Here is a 21,986-nt window from a genome sequence, read left to right as displayed (position 1 = left end):
CTTTTTTTAAAGAATATTATTTATTTAATGTATATGAGTACACTGTAGCTGTCTTCAGACACACCAGAAGAGGATGTCAGATCCTATTACATATGGTTGTGAGCGACCATTTGGTTGCTGGGAACTGAACTCAGGACCACTGGAAGAGCAGTCAGTGCTCTTAACCACTGAGTCATCTCTCCAGCCCATAAGTTGAATTCTAAATTGAATTCCCTAACCCTAACCCCTAACCCCTACCCAAACCTGGACCCCGACCCTGACTCTGACCCTAAACCCTAACCCTATGTCATGAATGTTCAATTATGTGTGGTCAATGGTCTGCATTTCTATGTCATGAACGTTCAGCCATGTGATGAAATAGGGCTGATGGCTCATTCCTGAGATAAAATATTTCTCCATTTTTGTGGTTATCCCAGGCTGTTCTGGATTTTATGGTTTGTTCCTAGAGCTAATGTCTTACGATCTAGTTTCTGGGATTTATGATCTATTCCTGAAACTTATGTCTTACAGCGTTTTTTGAAATCAGGCTTGGTCCTTAAATGGAGATAAATGGGGTTTGTGTTCCTTTTTCAATACACCATGATTAACAGGTAGCATTGGTTCCTGAAAAATCTACCTTCACAGTGTCATTTGCTTGATTTTCAGCTAAGAACTTGTGGTACAAGATGAACATTCTAGAGGCATTTCTGACTGTCATTTTTATAATTAATATCTGTTTCTACATGACTTTGAGCTAAGCATGCTCCTCGGTGTCGTTGTTTTTACATTGTGACCACGTTCAGAAAAGGAATTAACCTAGCATGCTTAGGAGCAGGCAAACCTATATGTGAATGCGTCTGGACTCCTTAAGTAAAATCCCAATGCTTTCTTTGTTGAAGAGGTGCTGGCTAACAATAGCGCTCCACAGTGTTTGTCATCTGCAGTTTACCTGAACCCAGCATGAAGGCACAAAACAAATATCTTGTTTCCTAAAGTCTATCTTTAATTGTTAATACCCTGGGTATCCTTCCACTTGAGGACCAGATTGAGAACTCCACTGCAAGTTGAGTAATAGGCTATGTAAGCTATCCTCCTCGATTCCAGGAGGAAGAAGGGGAAGTGCCTACTGAGTACTGAGGGGAGTTCAAGCAAGGGCTGAAGTGGCAAGGTAGTGAGTGCAGAATCAATTGCCACAAAAGGAGGAGCAAGCGGCTGAACAGAGGAAACAGGAGTGGTGGGTCCTCCCCGGGGCTGAGTGGGAAGACAGACAGGTAGGATACTGGAGGACAGGCACAGATGGTACTGAAATGCACATCTCTGCACATCTGGAAAAGCTTTTGCTCTGGACTGGAAGCCTGAGCCGGGAACTTCTACGCTGTCAGTCAGCACACTCTAAGCCAAAGGGAGGTGTTCATGTCACTCAAGACTCGCAGGCCAATCAGAGCCTTGAGATGGGCCTGCCAGTCAGAAAAGGAGGCGGATCCTTCCGGGTGTCACGCTGCAAGTTCCGCTCTGAGGCTGAGCAATCTTGTATGTTTCCGTGTGTTGTGCTCTGAGCTCTGCTACTGGGTATTGTGAGGGGACGCTCTGAAGTCGCGACATGGTGAGCGCAGGGTCACTGCCCACAATAGGGAGGAGCAGGCAACTGAGCCTCGGGAGCTGTTGTGGTGGGTCTTCCCTGGGGCTGGGTGGGAAGTGTCAGCCAGATGCTGCTACCTGAGAGGTCCCTTGTCCTAGTCACTTGCTGGATCCTTGGTGGCCTCTGAATAACTTCACTATGGGGGCTCTGTCTGGGCAAAACATTTGGAGCAGGGACTTGATTGTAGAAACATCCTTGGCAGGATGCCAAACTCGGAGAGCCCTAGTTTCTCTAGTATCTGCTACAAGTTCTGCCCTTAGCATTTAATATTTAGGTGTAAGATCCGTTTGGAGTTAATTTTGTGGAGGTTGTAAAAGGCATCTCATGTGTTGTGTAGCAATCCAATATCAAGCTGTGGTGTAGAAGAGCATAATGTAAAGGATTTACCAGTGCTTAGGAGACAGTAAGAAACACCAAGTAGAGTTTACTTCAGGGAGGACTGTTTCTAAAACACTCCACAGATAAGTAACATGCTAACCAGGCTTGTTAGAGATTAGGATGCTAGGATACTCATGTTTATTCACGAGGACTATCCAGAAATTTGGCTCTAGATCATGACAAAAAAGACCCCTCTTATTTACAACTAGCCACTAAGCCCATCCTCATATCAAAGAGCAGGGCTCTAGCAAGCTGCTCAAGGGGGCATTACAGGGTCACAACCAACATTAAGGCCTGGTGTCCCATAAAGGCCCAGTTTCCTTCTTGAGAAAAACATAGTTCTGCCACACAGGCAAGACTACACCAGGTGACAACCATTTGAAAAGGAAAAACAGTGTTGTGTTGAGGGCTAGCCTAATCAAGCACGGTTTTCCATGAGGTCCTCATGTATGGAGAAGGAAACCCAGCAACATGCTTAGCAGAGCCAATACCAGACTGAGGCCTAGGCTTTGAGAATTTTCCCCAAGTCCCTGATGTATTGAGAATAAAATAGAGCTCCTTTAAAGCAAGGGTTATGCTTGTGAAAACTGGTAATGGTCTGGGGCCAAGGCCTTTGGGAGGGGTTGCTTCACATCCTGAACCAACTCTTCCTACCACATGGGGCTATGGCTATCAGTTCTAAGTCCACTGTAGGTTTGGTCAGTAATGTTCTTGAGATACCCTGTGTCCTGCTGTGCACCGTTGCTTATTAGATTCCTCCTGAGTTTGTCCCAGGATGATAGTTTCTGCTGACTTTATAGAAGTCTACTATTTTTTTCCATTTTCCCCCTGTTAGTAGTATACAAGATGCTATTCTTTTTGTTTTGTTTTTTTTTGTTCTTGTTGTTTTTTTTTTGTTTGTTTGTTTTGTTGTTGTTGTTTTTTGAGATAGGGTTTCTCTGTGTAGTCCTGTCTGTCCTGGAACTCACTCTGTAGACCAGGCTAGCCTCGAACTCAGAAATCCGCCTGCCTCTGCCTCCCAAGTGCTGGGATTAAAGGCGTGCACCACCACAGCCCGGCATGGTTAAGAGCACTGATTGCTCTTCCAGCGGTCCTGAGTTCAATTCCCAGCAACCACATGGTGGCTCATAACCATCTGTAATGGGATCTGATACCCTCTTCTGGTGTGTCTAAAGACAGCTACAATGTACTCATATACATTAAATAAATAATATTTTAAAAAAGAAGAAGCTTACTTAGCATAAGACATAGTTTGTGTAAGATCTCCTGTCCCTAGCTTTTATACTTCCTACCTTCTACTTTTCCTATCTTTTTCATCCTCTGGGATCTTCCACTTAGGACCCTGTTACTCAAGAATAACCTGCTGTTTCAGGGCACTGGTGTACTTAAGAAATAATTATGTTAATATCTTTGCTATGTAAATCTCCCATTTAAGTGGCTAGACTTACAGTCTCCAGTCCATATTTAAATTGTTCAAAACATAACCTGAGGCCTGAACCTAAAAGAGACTTAAGGGTAACAGCAAATGTGAAATGCAAAATCTCTTCTCTGCTGCCTCCTCTTTGAGCATTAGCTAGCGCTGCATGCATCCTGTCATTGGAGACATTTTTCTTAACTAAACTTTTGTGTGTACAGTGATTTCTCCATGGGAAGACATGTTTATCCTAGGATAGCTGCATCTTCAGCCTTTTAGAAAAATATTTCTGAGATAAGTTATGTTGACTCAGGTCACATGCTCCCCAGGGCAATGACCTTGCTTTCCTCTCGATTAAACTTCCCAAGTTCTTTAGTTAAAAGGCTGTACCACAACAGAGTTTTAAAGTTACCTATTCAAGTCATGTATTGAACAGTCCATTGCAATAACAGGAAAAGGAAAACAAGCCAGAATAGGAAGAACAGTTTACTGTATACACTGCAGAATGAAACAGGATAGACAAGAGCTAGATCACATACTAAAGTTTAGGATAGTCAGCTACAAGGGTCACCATTATGAAGAAGAACCTGACTCAGGCATGGTAAGTAATTTTGTAATTTCCCAGAATCTATTAATTTGTGTATATGAATGAAAACAGACTAGATTGATGGGTATACAATTTATGAAGGTTATCTTGAGACAATGAATATTGAATTTCCAATTAAAAGATTGTACTATGCAGGTATGTGCAATCCTCCTTGACACAGTTCAGACAGTTCAGAAATCTGAGATGGTTACAGATATCGAAACTAACACTACACATAGGGAAACAGTCAAAGAGTATCTCATTATTATCGTATTATTATTGTTCCTTCTACCAGGGAAGGGCCTGTTCTCTTTCAAAGTCATTATACCTATATGCGTTTTCAATTATATTTATCTTTTGAAAAAGTCAATTGTTGGTATTACTTTTTAAATCCCATTTTCTTTATATACCACTACTCTAATCTCTTGTTTGTTTTTATTTTCCAATGTTTCCCAGTCATTAAGAATTTCACTTCTTGGCCAACTTGAGATCCATCCCATGGGCAGGAACTGATCCCTAACACTATTAATGATACTCTGTTATGCTTGCAGACAGGAGTCTAACATAACTGTCCTGTGAGAGGTTCCACCCAGCAGCCAAAGGGAAGAGATGTAGAGACCCACAGCCAAACATTAGATGGAGCTTGGGGAGTCTTACAGAAGAGTTGAGGGAAGGATTGAGGGACCTGAAGAGGATAGGGACTCCACAGGAATACCAACAGAGTCAACTAACCTGGACTCTTGAGGACCCCAGAGACCAAATTATCCATCAAAGAATGGTCAGGGCTGGACCTAAACCCCCTGCACATATGTAACAGATGTGCAGCTTGGTCCAACAACCGGAGGGGGGTAGGAGGAGCTATCCCTGAATCTGTTGCCTGCCTGTGGATCTTGTTCCCCTAACTGAGTTCAGTGGGAGAGGGTGCACTTAGTGTTCCAGTGAGTTGATGTGCAGGTGGGGGTGGGGGGTGGGGGATATAGTTTAAGAGGGGATGAGGAGGGAGGAATAGGGCAAGGATTTGCATGAGCAGGGAGGGGGTACTGGGAGGAGAGGAACTGATATTGGGATGTAAAGTGAATTTTAAAAACCATTTTGATCAATGACATATGAGATCTATTCAGCCATCATTTTTAAGGAGGGTTTTATTGATTTTGTACTTAAGGTGAAAAGAGAATTCTGTTATATAATATGCAAGGGAAGAATGTTCCTGTAGAAATGTTGCAGATTTTTCGGCTTTCTAACAACTCATTAAAAGTCAGAGGTTTTATTGACTCATGAAAAAATGCAATTACATGTCATATGCAAAAAAAAGTTTTATTCCTTTTTCTCAAGGGCTTTCATATTTGTTTCTGTTTAGAGCAACTTCTCTTGAAGGTCAGCCATTCCTTATGGTATGTAGTTAAGGCTTACTTTGAACGCACCTAATCCTGCCTCTGTTACTCTGTGCCTGGAAGACAGTTTTGCAACTTCTTTCATGCTGGTCCTGACTGGCCAGTGCAAAGGAAGAGATGAGTGAATGAGTGTCTTCCAACCTCCCCAGATTTTGGGGGAATTACAAATAAAGAGTGCCTTATGTAAGAATTGAGTACACTGATCAACTGTGAAGCTTGTGTAGTCACAGCACAGAACAGGCTGGGGAAGAAGTGAAGTGAGAGCTTTTCTGCTTTGACAGTAGTTGACATTAGCAATGAGGAGTAGTCAGGTAATCAATTTTTGATGATCTGTAAAAAGTCCAACATGGCCATTTGGGGGGGGGGGGGGAGGTCACAGACCAAGGCAATCAAGAATCTGGACGAGGAACTGGACTTCTCTTTTGTACACATAAGCATACACACACAAATGGGGATAGACTTATTTTCTAAAGTACTTATGACTTATAAAGCAGTTGATGTAAACCAAGCTGTTTAGGTATATGATACAAATATACACTTTCTTTTAAAAGTCTGTTTTCCTGTATTTAGTTTTTAAAATTTTGCATTTCCTCACACTGGTGCAGACTTGTATCCAAGCATCAATCACAGGAAATAAAATGTTTTCTAAGTGACCGTAATAGATATCCTTTTCTTTATCATAAAAGAATGAGATACTTTTAGCAGACAAAATTATTTTCTTCATTAGAAACATTTGTATGCTTTAAGTGAATCTCTCCAATTTGAATAGCCCTCCACCCCCAGTCCATTTTTTATTACTGGAAAAGGAGTGAACCAGAGTGCCTAGGGTGAGTGCTGGCCAGTGATTGATTTTGATTTTGACTATAATCCTGCAGTTCTTGTTTAAAAGACAATGTTATATTTATTGGTCTGTCTTTATGTTTACTTTTATCAGTAGTGCCATCTATGTTGTGTTATTTTATTAATTATAATTTAATTATATTGTTGTTTCTCTGGAAAATGATACAGCACTGATTTTTATCTTCTGAAAGTTTAATATATTATGCTATGAGTTCCTTGCATTTTTGTTGGTTTGGGGACTTTCTGTGGAGAAACAATTTTAATTTTCTCTTCTTGATCCTAAAGAGTTGCCTCTCCTCATTTCTTAGCAACTCTGTGTCTTCCGGTTGTTGCAATCATCAATGTTTGGGTTTTTGCTACTGAAGTGGTTGATATGGTTAAGACATTGGATTTGGGTTTATAAAACTTTCTCATATTATTGTCTGTGTGTCCTAATTAGCTTCAGTCATCAACATTAACATTTTAGAGCCTACAGTTATCCGAGGGAGCCTCACTTGAGGGCATACCCTCATCAAAATGGCTGGATACTCTGTCAGTGAGAGATTGTGTTGAGTGATGTTTGGTGTGGAAAGGCTCTTCCACGGAGGGTGACAGAATCCCTAAGCAAATGGGCCTGGGCTGGATAAGAGAGCTAGCTGAGCATGAGACAGTGACCAAGCAAGAGGGCAAGCCAGGAAACAGTGTTTGTCCATGTTTTTGCCTTCATTTTTTTGACGTGAGTTTCTATCCCCTAAGCTCCCAAAATGATTGACTGTGATTTGACAAAACTATCCAAAAACAAAACAAAACAAAACAAAACAAAAAACAAAACCCCATTCATTGCTTGAGATGGGTTTGGTTAGAGGATTCAATCACAGCAGCAGAGTAGCAAGTTAGAGCAAAAAAAAAAAAAAATGCAAAAAGTGATTTTTGCTGCTGAGCAGAACCTGAATATGTTCTCTTTTGGTGAAATGTGGAAAATATAAGGACTTCAGATGGCAAAAGGTATGTACACAGAACTTAATTGGCTATTCCTGTAGTACCTGGAAGATCAGTGTGTTGTTAATGCAGACAGAAGAAATTGAAGTCATAGGACTTCAGTGGAATTCAGCCAGAGATCATTTGTGTGATATTTTGGCCCAAAGTCTCCTATCTTTTTTTGGTTTTTCCAGACAGGGTTTCTCTGTGTAGTCCTGGCTGTCCTGGAACTCACTCTGTAGACCAGGCTGGCCTGGAACTCAAAAGTTCTACTGCCTCTGCCTCCCAAGTGCTGGGATTAAAGGCGTGCGCCACTACTGCCCCGCCAAAGTCTTTCTAATTCTGGCCATGCCCTGAGGATCTGAATAAGGCAGAATTAAAAAATAATGGGCTGATTTCTTAGATGATTGAATCTGTTGGATAGTTATGACTCATTGAGGACTACAGTGAAAAAAAGCAACAAGTTGGGCAGAAATAAATGCAAAGTCTGTAGCTTGTAGAGAAAAACAGCACTGGGAAGTTTCAGGTGTCAGCCAAATGCTGAAACAGAGTCAGGAATCAAGGAAATTATCACCATTAAACAGAAGGACCTTGCTGTGGATTTGAAGCCTAAGCCCCAAGGATAACACTCCCTCTTGCTAAGCCTTCAATTAATAGGAGTAGGCAAAGTGACTCTTAGTCCCAGGAAAGAACTTTATATAAAACCTGGTGCAACTGTGGTCTAAGCATGTGGATTCCATCCCAATTTAGAAGCCAAACTTGACAGTATCACCCATATTGTGCTGGTTCTGGAAGCAAGAAAGATATAAAAATTTAAATTATTCCTCTGTGTTTGCAGTTCAGCACTGTTCCAGCCACCTGTGTTTGGCAGAGTCAGAGCCCCAGTGAGAAAACCGTGAGTTCACTATGTGACGCTGTGAGGATGAAGCCTGAGTTGCATTTTGAGACCACAAGATGTTAAGATACCTAAGCTATGAGACACCTGCCATGGAGAGATGCATATAGGAGTGGAAGTGACCAAACTGAGAGATGTCTGAAAAGTTGCAGAGTTAGGGCCATCTAAACCTCTGAAACCGAAGCCTCATGTATCTGAGACAGAAGCACAGGATTTAGTGTTTGCCCTGTTGGGTTTCTTGTCTTGGTCGAATCTTTCATCTCTATGGACACATTCTACTCTATTGGAATGGGAAAGGGTATTCTGTGTCATCGTATGTTACAAAGATGTAATTGCTTTCTGATTTTACAAGATGTGATGATCAAGAGATTGCCTTAAGTGTCAAAAGGGTCTCTGGACATTGGAACAGCATGTGTACAGGCTGTTGTAGACTGGATCATTGGGATCATTGGGATGACCATGAGCCTATAGCAAGCAGGCTCAAAGTGTAGTTGATTGAGTAAAAAAGCTCTGAGATAGAATGATGTCTTTGAACACTTGTCTCTCTTTTGTGGCTTTTTGCAGGGCGGGGCGGGGGTGGAGCTTATGTAAGCTTTTATAAGAGGAACCTTTCTAGATACCTTATTGGAGGTGGGATGTGAGTGTCTATAGACTCAACCCGTTCATTTCCTGTTCTTTGTTTCTTCTGTTTTGTGGTTCAGGCTGATCAGTCAGCTTTCTTCTTGTGCTGTCATGCCCTCACGTTATAAGCTTTATCCCTAAATCACATAAGATACAGAAGAAGCAATTGTTATTCAATGCTAGGCTATTTTGCTACCCTAACATTTTTATATTCTTTTTTTTTTCATTTTTATATTCTTAATTTTGTTGTTTTTGTTTTAGTTTGAAGACAAAGTTTCTCTGTGTGTAGCCTTGGGTGTCCTGAAAGTAGGTATGTAGACCACTCAGGACTTGAAGTTAGATATCCACCTGTCTCTGGCTCCAGAGTGCTGGGATTAGATGTGGGCCAACATGCCTGGCTTTCTTTTTTTTTTATATGATTAGCTGATGGGCTTGGAAGGCATGCAAGTAAATTTTCTGGAGATGGCCCACCATTTTGCATAGCTTGAGGTAGGTGAGCTCTGAGAATACAGAGTCCTTAGATTGCTCTAAGGACTCTTGCTGCTGATGCGCCCTTCCTGTCATTGTTACATAGCCTTAGGATTGCTGGGCATCAGCCTACCCACCCTATTGAGCAAATTTCCTGCAGATCAACATGAAGATGAACTTTCATGAATTAATGCTGTTTAGATGAATTAATGACTTTATAGAATTCCTGATTTGATTAAAATAATTTTAAGAAGAAAATTTAAGAAGATAGTTTTAGTTGTTTTGCCAGAAAGATGTAATAAAATTAGAATCAAGAATAGAATGTGCCCACTCCCCATAGAATAGTAAGTAAAGGCTGCATAATCAGAAATACAATGAGCTTTTACAATTACACTAAGAGGAGAAATAAGCTTGGGGCAAATTTGTGATCAAGGAAAAACATTCATTCTAGGTCAGGTCCAAGGATGAGGCCACAGATATCCTCTATGATAAAACAAGGCCATGTGAAATTCTTGCTTTGAACTTATGATGGACTTATAGAATGAAACACCGTTTTGAACTTACTATCAGCATCCTTCTGTAACTCCCTTTTTGTGTAACATTTTATCTATGAGGTAATTTTCTGAAGACCTTTTGGCTAAGAAGGTATAAAAAGGCCAGAGAAAAGAAATAAGTTGATGGCTTGGGGGCTCTGCCCCATCCACCGAAATGTATATGAGTGGCATTTGGGGCTCAGCCCTATCCAACAAATTATATATCTGTGTGTCTGTTTGTCTAAATGTATGTATATAAGTATATGTGTATATGTAAGTGTGCATAAACATTTATGGAATTGATGAAATAGTTATTGGGCCCGGCCAGTGTGTATATGTGTATGAGTGTGTGTTTCTGTGTGTGTGGTCTGTGTAAAATGATTTTCTTTTCTTTTCTTCCTGGTTCACGAAGAGTTAACAAGTTCTAAGCCTCTCCCCTGGCCAGCAAGAAGTCCTTGAGCCAGAAAGAAAAGAAACCAGCTCTTATTAGCACAAAACAGTAAGAGAGAGTTACAAACCAGAGATCATCAGTCTTTGACTTTTTTTTTTTTTTTTTTTTTTTTTTGGTTTTTCGAGACAGGGTTTCTCTGTGTAGTCCTGGGCTGTCCTGGAACTCACTCTGTAGACCAGGCTGGCCTCAAACTCAGAAATCCGCCTGCCTCTGCCTCCCAAGTGCTGGGATTAAAGGCATGAGCAAAATACCCAGTTTGTCCATCATTTTTGTTGTTAGTTGTTGTTCATACAATTTGTCTGATGTGTGCTCAGTACTGTTGATCTGTTTGCATGCTCTCTCTCTTCCTCCTTCCCTCCCTCCCTCCCTCCCTCTTTCCCCCTTTCCCTTTCCCCTCTCCCTCCCCCTCCCCCCCCCCCCCCCCCCCCCCGTGTATTAATTGACATTTCATTTGCAAGGCTATATCCTATTCAAAAGGCACAGAGATGAACTTCATTTTCCCTATAAAATGACTTGGTTAATAATTAGAACTTCTGTGTCAGGAAATAAGTGGAGGAAGCACTAGAATTATATGAATATATTGTCAATGAAGCATACATTTAGTGTTATTGGCATCATACTTTCTGTTGTACACATGTATGGAATATTTTAGGATGCAGTGACCTATGATGAAGTGCATGTGAACTTCACTCAGGAAGAGTGGGCTTTGCTGGACCGTTCTCAGAAGAGTCTCTACAGAGATGTGATGCTGGAGACCTACAAGAACCTCACTGCTATAGGTAAGACTGTGAATTTTTTTTCCCTTTTTAAAATAAGGAGACAAATGTTTCTTTGCTATTGATGATCTTCTGTAATTTCAATTGAGAATCAGGAAGAATGAGGAGAATAAATCAGCCATAGTTCTACGGGTCACTGAATATAGTAATTTGAATTTTGCCTAATTTCCAATAATATATCATACATTTTCTGGTACTATATTTTAGGCTACAATTGGGAAGACCATAATATTGAAGAACATTGTCAAAGTTCTAGAAGACATGGAAGGTAATTTTTATGTGCAAGCTGATATAAATATGCCTCTGAAAGAATTTTAATGTGTCCTGGAAGTTTTAAAGAAAAGCAATAGTGTAAAAAAAAGCACTGCTTTAAGTGTAGTGATGATTATTAAGTGTAGTACAACTAATTTAAACTATCTCCAACTAGCTTACAAATAAATGAGACTCAGACTATGGTTATTTTATTTGGCTTTGACAATTACTGGGATGTAACCCTTACTCTTCTGTTTAAACTGCTGGCCTGGCTACCTCCCCAGACATGTACTCCAGATACCTGCTGGTTCTCCTGGCATGTGCTCATGGTCTCTCTCCCTCATGGCTGCTTTCTTCTCTTTACTCGTTCTTCCTCCTTTTCATCTCTTCTCCCCCAACCAGGTCACTCCAATCCCACCTACCTCTAATCTATACGGTAATTGGCTATAGCCAATTTTATTTAACTAATAGTTTTAAATCAGGGAATAAGGCTTGCACAACAAAAGTTTATACATGTGTGAAATCACTCATAGGCCTGGATCTTCAGGTATAGAATTTAGCATTACAATACATAGCAGCACACCAAACCTCGACAATTCCCCTTTTTTGTCTAAATAAAAAGGCTCCTTTTTTCGTTTTGTTTTGTTTTGTTTTGTTTTGTTTTGTTTTGTTTTGTTTTTCAAGACAGGGTTTCTCTGTGTAGTTCTGGCTGTCCTGGAACTCACTCTGTAGACCAGGCTGGCCTCGAACTCAGAAATCCACCTGAAAAAGGCTCCTTTTTAAATAATAATGAACAACATGCTCTAGGAATAATTATGAAATTGAATTATTAAGTAAAAGTGACATTTTAAAAAATCTTGTCTGGGGCTGGAGAGGTGTGGCTCAGCAGTTAAGAGTACTGACTACTCTCCAAGAGGTCCTGCGTTCAATTCCCAGCAACCACATGGTGGCTCACAACCATCCAATGCCCTTTTCTGGTGTGGGTGTGAAGACAGCGACAGTGTACTCACATACATAAAGTAAATAAATCTTTTTTAAAAAATCTTGTTCGTTTGTATTTGACAATTTAGGAGAAAATATTTTATTATCTATTTTATCCTGGTGAGTTTAGAGTTTTGTATGTAAATTATTTTTATCCTAACTTGTATAACTCTCCTAAAATTACCTTTGTGGACCTAGAACATACTTTTAAATCTTAATTTAAGTTTACAGTAATGCTATGACTATTTAATTTTTAACCCCATTAGAGATTTGAGAAGGAATAAACATTATTTGAGTATGCGGAAGTCTTGGGACACAGATTTTAAAAATCATAGGAATGACAGAGATAGCTTACTGCTTGGACAGTCCTCAATATATTTTTTATAATATTTATAAAATATTGCTCCATCTTGGCAGAGTATAGCAATCAACTCTCTTGCACCCATATGTCCTTTTTGGACAGTATTTTGTCTGCAAATAAAGTTAGGGCATTTCTTGCCCAGTGGCTAGCTTGCCATAATTGAAGCAACTCCACACAGAGGTATTGATGTTCATTATCTTTTCTGAAGTGGGCATTGTCAGGAACAGACATGTCTCATAGTTAAAAGATCTTTTGATAATGAAATAACATTAAATGTCATATTTTGTGGATCTCTTATGCTTTTGAAGACCACTTATTTATTTATAGCATATTTGAACAAACAGAGAGTGCCTGTCTCCAGCTATCTATTATCTGTACAGTCCAGGATATATATTTTTGTGATAATCTAGGCTAGTATCTAATACAACTATGTGTTTGATTGACTGTTAACTTACATTATTTACTTATCATAAACAGTTTGTAATAGCACCTATTGAAAAGACTGGGATTAAACCTTATATTTTTAGATGAGTTGTATAGACACAATGCCTATCTAAAAATAACAAAATTAATCTTAAATTTTATATCAATATATAAAGATTTATAACACAGAAAATCTTAAATCTGTATATATAAAAAATACAAAATTTTGTACCAATGTAACAAAATATAACCTTATTTTTGTATTAATATATAAAATTTTGTATCCATGTAAGATTTTGGCTATAAAATGTCTTTTGGTTTGAGAGTAGGTTTAATAATCTATCCTTATTTAATTTTTCATAATATTTTTATATCTCCCTTTTTCTTTTCAACCCCCTTTCTCTTACCTAGGAAAGAAGGAAACATATAAATCCCTGAGTCTAAGATCCTTGTTTTGTTTCCTCCCTTTCCAAAAGTACAATTATTTGTAATCATCTTTTAAAATAACAACATACCTATAATTTATAAAATGACCAAAACCATCCATCCCAACTTAAGGGATTAGGACTATGGTCTTTTTATAATTGTTTTTTGTTGATTTGGGGTGAAGAATTTTTTGTTTGAGAGACCAAAAGGGAGTTGGAAAAATGATTAAGTCAAAATAAAGCTAGCTGGCATTATGTGCTGTCCAGTCTTTATGTGTTGAGAAAATTTAGGGCTTACCTGAAGTCCTGGCTGGAATGGTGTGAAAGGCTGGATGAACCAAGGTCAACTGGGATCAGTAGCAGTCTTTTCTGAAGCTGCTCTGGAAGCAAGTCTTTAGAGGAAACAGCTTTGATGCAGCTGAGACAGGATTAATCAGGGAAGTGGACAGCACGTCTCACCATCTCAGCATCCCCAAGGGTGAATTTTGTCAGAGCTGACTGCTTAGTCTTTTATTTTGTAATATACAAATCTTACAACCAGTGTTTAGTTTTATAAAGATATTTGTATGAAATGTGAAAGGTGCACAGATTAGTTAAGGATTAAATTTTTGGTTTTTGTTTGAGCAGGTGAAAACAACTATCTTTTTATGAATTAGTTCGATCAATAACCAAATTGTTATATAAAATTTTACTTATGCCATATGAAAGAATGACATGATGAATTTTGAGAACTGTAGCCCACAAGATTTATAGGCTATGTATAGCTGAAGTTTTATGGCTGATGGCCACGTAGAGGAATCAGAAAATCATGTTACCTGTCCTGTTTGGTTTTTCTAATTTTTTTATTTTCTTTCTGTGTAGCCATAATCTTCAGGGGGTCTTCCACTATGAAATCTGATCCTTATTATTTTAGGAGTCTAAAGCCTTTTTGTTGTTGTTTGTTAACACAAATATAGAGCCTGTCTAAGTCAGGGTTTTTATTCCTGCACAAAACATCATGACCAAGAAACAAATTGGGGAGGAAAGGGTTTATTCAGCTTACACTTTCCACATTGCTGTTCATCACCAAAGGAAGTCAGGACTGGAACTCAAGCAGGTCAGGAAGCAGGAGCTGATGCAGAGGTCATGGAGGAATGTTACTTACCGGCTTGTTTCCCCTGGATTGCTCAGCTTGCTTTTTTATAGAACCCAAGACTATCAGCCCAGGGATGGTACCACCCACAAGGGGCCCTCCCCACTTGATCACTAATTGAGAAAGTGCCTTACAGCTGGATCTCATGGAGGCTTTTCCTCAAGGGAGTCTCCTTTCTCTGTGATAACTCCAGCTTGTGTCAAGTTAACACACAAAACCAGACAATACAGGGCCTCTTTCCCAAAATAGCATCTCTTTGGTCTAGTAACCCAAAGTCATCAAAAATATAGATTGATTTAATTTAACAGCTTCTTTTTTATTTAGGTCTGCTTTACTTTGACCTTTGTCATGGAAGATTTGTAATATTATAACCACCAAATTTATAACCACTTTATTTTGACAATTAAAACAATTTAAAATTATTATTTATTGAGATACGTTTGTTTGTTTGTTTGTTTGTTTGTATATAGCCCAAACTCACCTGGATTTGTTTGTAGATTAAGTTAGTCTGACTCACAAGAAATATAACTATTCTTGCTTTTGTTTTGTAAACATTGAGATCAAAGACCTGGATTTATTTATTTATCCATGTATGCTTAAAAGCATTTATATTAATTTCCATTTATTTCTCCCTTCTTTAAAGATTAATAATTTTTCTATTGATAATCTGGAGTTATTACTGTGTTTTATTTGGGCTGCTCTTAACTCTAATTGGCCAGGTCTCAGGGCCACATTTTTATGACTCCCCTAACCCATGGAGTTCTCCTCCATTCACCTTCAACCCCTCATGGTTCTCCTTCAACCCCCAAGCCAGGGAACACTAAACCTTTGAGTCTACGTGTTGACTCTCTTGTGTCTGGGAAAACTAAATCTTGAGGAACCAGTATTAGCATTGGAATACAAGTAGCATTGGGCCAACTGTAATAGCATAGAGGTTAAATTTCTGCCCAGCTCATGTGCTTTTTAAGGTTGATTAGGAATAATAAAAGTTATATGTCTTTTATCCATGAATTGAATGATCAAGGTGGGATAGAAACCCCAGATTGAGATTAAAAATTTCTACAACAATTAAATTCTCACAGAATTATGTACCTCAGTGTCAAATATCTGCTGTATTTGCAAGGCATTCCTCAAAGAAAAAAAAAAGAAAAACAATGCCCTAACAGAATCATAACCTCAGTAGAGCTATGCTGTATAACTTCTAATTTGTTTAGTCTCATACCACTTAGATATTGCAAAAGGTATACACATTTAATAGGTGATAGGTATATGTCCACAACCTTCTAATAAGCAAATAGTCCATAGTAAAGCTGGAATTTCTCATATACTTGTAGTAACATTGCTAAGTTTGATGAGAGGGGCAATGTATGTGATTGAAGAATGTTATGGGGAAACCTTACTACCATACCACATGTCTATGAAGAATAAAAAGTCAAATTATGTGAATGCAATGTGGAACCCTTTCATTTGTTATTCTTCTTTAAATAAAATTATCATATGCCACAATAGATACAAGACATGTGAGCATAGGGCTATTAAAAGAAGTAAGGTACCTCTCTTTCTCCCAGAACAATTAGAAGATATGTAGTAGTATCCAATATGAGTAGACTTTTTGAATGTGATACAAGTTTGCAATTAATTGGTTTTTGTTAAGGCCTAGATAAAATATTAAGGCCTAGGTGGGTGGCTAGTCTGACATTTTGTGCTGTTGCTAATGTTATAAGGAAATTTCTCATGTTTATTTCTCTGGTGTTAGTAGGAAACTTTCTTATGCCCAAGTTGATTGCAGACTTCGTTATATTCTGTGCTCTTGAAAGCCAATCACAAGAGAAGTCGATTAGAACTGCTTTGTATAAGCTTGGACCCAAACCAACCACCCAGCAACATTTTCTGCACCTGTGTATAAGCATTCATGGTATTTGCCTTTATAAGCTGTCCCTAGGATGGACCCCATCATAAGAGAAACACCTGCATCTATTATAAGACTTTCATTTTGAGTAGGTGTTGAATAAAGTTTGAGTTCCCAAGACCTCCCTAGGAACTGAGATCTTTCTTGGCAAAAAAGAGATATGTATGTGTGTAACTGACCTCCTGGTTGGCAAGTTAAGACATGAATGCTAGACAAGATGAGTCCCATCCTGGTTGGCAAGTTAAGACATGAATGTTAGACAAGGCAAGTCTCCTGGCATAGTTGAATTCCCCAACTAATGGGAGCAGGATAAATATATAACAAAGACATGTTCCTAAGGAAATCCCTTATTTCTAAATCTTGACTGGAATACCTTGGCACAGATGTTTATAGATCTCAGGCTTAAAAAGCCCTGTAGGACCTTAACTCAATACCATGGCTCCTGAGTCTGACCTGTGGCTCTGATCAGTCAGTCCTGGGGTGCATACTCAATAAACTATCCCTATCTGACTGAGATCAGTGCTCTTATGGTTTGTGAGGCAACTCATGGACCCCACCAGTTTTCCAACTTTATTGGGAATATCTACAAACTCACATTGGAGAAAATTCCTATAGGTGCTACGAATGTGGAAATTCTTCTGTCTGTCCTGGTTCACTTTGTGAATGTGGTGTGATTCACTATGGAAAAAATTGTAAATGCAATCAGTGTGGTAAAGCTCTGAACTCTTCCAGTTCTCTTGTGTGGAAAATTTATATAGAAAAATAATGGCTATAAATGTGAGCCATGTAATAAATGCTCTTACCATTATAGGTATCTTAAAAAATGTAAAACAACCCATAATGAAGGAGAACACCATGAACATAAAAAAGGAATAAAACCTTAAGATCTGATTCTTCTTTATGATTAGATCAAATTGTAAAATTTATTCATACATATAAAGGATTGATCAGTATAATGAATGTGGTAAAGCTTTCACATGTACTAATTATCTTCACAGGCATGAAACAAGTCATCCTGGAGAGAAACCCTCTGAATATACTCATTGTGGCAAAGATTTTGCATATCAAAATCATCCTCAAAGGCATAAAAGAATTCATACTGGAGAGAAACCCTATGACAATATTCAGTGTGGTGAAGCCTTTGCTGGTCACAGTAATCTCCGAGTACATAAAAGAATACATACTGGAATGAAACCCTATGAATGTAACCATTGTGGTAAAGCCTTTGCATATCCCAGTAATCTTCAAAGACATGAAAGAATTCATACAGGGGAGAAACCCTATGAATGTAATCAGTGTGGTAAAGCCTTTGTAACTCACAGTGATCTCCAAATCCATAAAAGAACACATACTGGAGAGAAACCTTATGAGTGTAATCAATGTGGTAAAGCCTTTGCATATCAAAGTAATCTTCAAAGGCATGAAAGAATTCATACAGGAGAGAAACCTTATGAATGTAATCAATGTGGTAAAGCCTTTGCATGGCACAGAAATCTTCAAAGGCATGAAAGAATTCATACAGGAGAGAAACCATATGAGTGTAATAAATGTGGTAAAGCCTTTGCGTGGCACAGTCATCTTCAAAGGCATAAAATAATTCATACAGGAGAGAAACCTTATGAATGTAATCAATGTGGTAAAGCCTTTGCACATAATAGTAATCTCCACATACATAAAAGAAAACATGCTGGAGAGAGACCTTATGAATGTAATCACTGTGGTAAAGCCTTTCCATGTCACAATCTTCTTCAAATACATAAAAGAACACACACTGGAGAGAAACCCTATGAGTGTAATCAATGTGGTAAAACCTTTGCATATCACAGTTATCTTCAAATGCATGAAAGAATTCATACAGGAGAGAAACCTTATGAATGTAATCATTGTGGTAAAGCCTTTTCACAACACAGTAGTCTCCGTGTACATAAAAGAACACATACTGGAGAGAAACCCTATGAATGTAACCAATGTGGTGAAGCCTTTGCATATCACAGTCATCTTCAAATACATAAAACAACACATACTGGAGAGAAACCCTTTCAATGTAACCAATGTGGCAAAGCCTTTGTTTATAACAATCATCTCCTAGTACATAAAAGAATACATACTGGAGAGAAACCCTATGAATGTAACCATTGTGGTAAAGCCTTTTCACAACGCAGTAGTCTCCGTGTACATAAAAGAACACATACTGGAGAGAAACCCTATAAATGTAATGAATGTGGTAAAGCCTTTGCATGTAACAGTCATCTTCAAAGACATAAAAGAATTCATACAGGAGAGAAACCTCATGAATGTAATCAATGTGGTAAAGCCTTTGCACGTCACAGTACTCTACAAGTACATAAAAGAAAACATGCTGGAGAGAAACCTTATGAATGTAATCAATGTGGTAAAGTCTTTCCTTCTCATAATCTTCTTCATATACATAAAAGAATGCATACTGGAGAGAAACCCTATGAGTGTAATCAATGTGGTAAAACCTTTGCATATCACAGTCATCTTCAAGTGCATGGAAGAATTCATACAGGAGAGAAACCTTATAAATGTAATCAATGTGGAAAAGCCTTTGCATGTCACAGAAATCTCCGAGTACATAAAAGAAAACATACTGGAGAGAAACCCTATGAATTTAGCCATTCTGGTAAAGCCTTTTCACAACACAGCAGTCTCCAAGTACATAAAAGAACACATACTGGAGAGAAATCCTATGAATTATAAGCAATGTGGTAAAAAGCCTTTGCATGTCACAGTCATTTTCAAAGGCATCAAAGAAATTACTGAAAGGAACCCCTGTGGGTGTATTTAATATGGTGATGCCTTGCATTTCTATAGTCTGCATCATTATCATGAAAAACTTTGTACTGGAGAGAAACCTTATGAATATATTTAGTATAGTGAAGCCTTTGCACACTATTATAGTCTTCATCATTATTAAAGTATTCATACTGCTTAGAAATTCTATGAATGTAAGCAATGTGGTAAAGCCTTTGTGTTATGGGGTCTACTGAGATCTAACACAACTCAAACTCAGGTCAATGGAAATGACAAGAATTTATTGTAATAAAGCTGCTATTGATAGATTGGGATCACAGAAAATATTTGGAAGCTAAACGGCATGAAGCAGAGAGTGGGAACTAGAAATGGTGTACTCAAGTGACATATTTTCTCTAGCAGGCCAGCATTTTCTAAATCTTCCCAAATACTACTAGCTGAAAAGGATTGATTTTTCTGACTTCAAGCCTACATGATGGCTTTCTGTTACATGAGCCTCTAGGTAAGCCTTAACACCTGAGTTATAGAAATGAATGCTTACACGAGAAAAACTTTCATGAATAAAAATTTATTTGTTTAACAATTTGTTTTAATTATGTGATGTCAGTGTGTCTTTGTGATATGTGTGTCTGTGTGTCTGTGTGTGCATATGCATGCTTGTTCCCAAAAATATTAGACCCTTAGATCTTATAGCAGGAATTACAGGAAGTTGTAAAAACAAAAGCAAAACAACAACAACAACAAAAAAAAAACACCTGAATTTGATCCTAGGAATGAACTTGTCTTTACTGCACAGCAATGTGTCTAGCTCTATAAATAGTTTAAAGCCTATATATATCATCTTGATGTCAGAAAGTAGGAACTCAGACAATAGAAAAACACTATTCATGTGAATGATAAAGACGTTAAACATTATAGTTGTCTTCAGTTTCAAGAAAAAAAAATCTTATCATAGCCTCAAAAGAAGGATATTATTAACATGTTCACTCAAATGGAATAGAGGAGATCACAAATGATAGTTGTGATTTCTATTTTAAAATATTTGGCTGGGCAGTGGTGCCACACACCTTTAATCCCAGCACTTGGGAGGCAGAGACAGGTGGATTTCTGAGTTTGAGACAAGTCTGGCCTACATAGTGAGTTCCAGGACAGCCAGGGCTATACAGAGAAACCCTGTATAAAATAAATAAATAAATAAATAAATAAATAAATAAATAAATAAATAAATAAAATATTTGAAGTAGGTTTTGGAGTTGGCTGTATATGGTGTTTTGAGTATGCTTGGTTCATGGGAAGTGGCACTGTTAGGAGGCATGGCCCTTTGGAGTAAGTGTGGTTTGTTGGTGAAAGTGCATCATTGTGGTTGTGGGCTTTGAAGTTCCACCCAGTGTGGAACTATGTTCAACTAATATATTACTATGACCTGACTTTTGCTTTCATTTGAACATAAGAAGATATGATTGTGTGTCAAATTGACATGGGATAACTCAAGCTTTTGATCTGAATCTTAGGCATAGTTAGCATGAACTATGCTAACTATTAGGCATAGTTAGCTTAGGTCTAGGCATGGTGGTACATGCCTTTAATTCATGTACCATGTACCAAGTAGACAGAGCCATGCAGATATCTGAGTTCAAGTTCTATCTACAGAGCAAGCTTTAGGACAGTCAAGTTTAGGCAGTAAGAGTTGGAAAATAAAAAGCTGGTAATGTACTAGAACAAGGGATGCATGTTCCAGCTCCAGTAAGCAACAGAACTTGGCAAATTCGGCCATGTGACTCTGGCTATAGAGTCAAGAATAGAAGGGACTACTGGACAATTGATGCTGGTGAGCTGGAGCTAAGAAATTAACAGTGATTAAGAAGAGACCAGCATCACTGAGGTAAAATCTTCTGGGAACTATTTTCTAAGAGTATAAAGAAGCTGTGTTTGCCGGGCGGTGGTGGCACACGCCTTTAATCCCAGCACTTGGGAGGCAGAGGCAGGTGGATTTCTGAGTTCGAGGCCAGCCTGGTCTATAGAGTGAGTTCCAGGACAGCCCAGGCTATACAGAGAAACCCTGTCTCGAAAAACAAAACAAAACAAAAAACAAACAAAAAAAAGAAGCTGTGTTTCAGAAATAGCCAAGGTCATAACTTGTGTTGCAGTTGGACTTAGTAATGTGTAAGAATCACCCAGGTGGTATTGGTTTTGAAGACATGAGGTAGTCAAGGAGAGCAGCTGATGCTTGGTACTCTGAGAGGCTGTAAGGTCTGGCATGGTTGCAGAGGGAAGGTATGACATGGTTTCCATACCTGAAGCAGAGCCAGCAGGATATGGGCCTCCTTGAGTGCTGAGGGTTGCCATAGTCATAAAACTTGTTTGTATAATAATGTACATATTTTACTTCATGTTCCTGTTTCAAGGGAATGTTCTCTTTGCCAAGGTCAGTGACTCCATGATAATCAGAAATAGCATGGTTCCAGGAAGCAAAAATGTGTCTGGTGATCCTTAGCAATATGGTGACCATAATAAGGACCCCTTAAGGCTGTGGGAAAGATCTCTGAAAACATGAGTTCAACAGAAGTTCAAGAATATATAAGTCAGTGTAAGTGCTGTTCTTTACAGGATTTCTCAACTATGCAAAATATAAGGATGCAATATAAATTGTATGAGGGCTTCACAAACCTGAAAGAACAGAGACAGCTGCACTAATGAATGAGCTCAGTCAGAAAGATACTAAGGAAGGAGAGAATGATTTGGTCAATAGAAAAAAAAAAAAGAAAAAAGAAAGAAAGAAAGAAAAAAAAGAAAAAACCTG

The 21,986-nt window shown here is 38.5% G+C and overlaps 1 protein-coding gene across 1 annotated transcript; it reads left to right on the top strand.

Moving 5' to 3' along the window:
- The first annotated feature begins 1,484 nt into the window (after positions 1-1,484).
- LOC117724958 (uncharacterized) lies at positions 1,485-19,782 on the top strand. The gene is made up of 5 exons (XM_076926307.1): positions 1,485-1,582; positions 8,023-8,079; positions 10,805-10,931; positions 11,136-11,196; positions 17,410-19,782. The coding sequence occupies exons 1-5, from the start codon at positions 1,580-1,582 to the stop codon at positions 19,130-19,132; spliced, it is 1,971 nt and encodes a 656-aa protein (XP_076782422.1). The 5' UTR covers positions 1,485-1,579; the 3' UTR covers positions 19,133-19,782.
- Positions 19,783-21,986: the final 2,204 nt, after the last annotated feature.

The sequence above is a fragment of the Arvicanthis niloticus genome, chromosome 1 (genome assembly GCF_011762505.2).
Source record: "Arvicanthis niloticus isolate mArvNil1 chromosome 1, mArvNil1.pat.X, whole genome shotgun sequence".
In the NCBI taxonomy this organism is placed as follows: domain Eukaryota; kingdom Metazoa; phylum Chordata; class Mammalia; order Rodentia; family Muridae; genus Arvicanthis; species Arvicanthis niloticus.
This window is presented reverse-complemented; position numbering and strand designations above follow the sequence as displayed.

Excerpts from the sequence above, each read along its gene's own strand:
- LOC117724958 (XM_076926307.1), top strand. Across the intron at positions 8,080-10,804 it reads AGAGCCCCAGTGAGAAAACC|GATGCAGTGACCTATGATGA; the intron begins GTGAGTTCACTA and ends GGAATATTTTAG. Across the intron at positions 10,932-11,135 it reads CAAGAACCTCACTGCTATAG|GCTACAATTGGGAAGACCAT; the intron begins GTAAGACTGTGA and ends ACTATATTTTAG.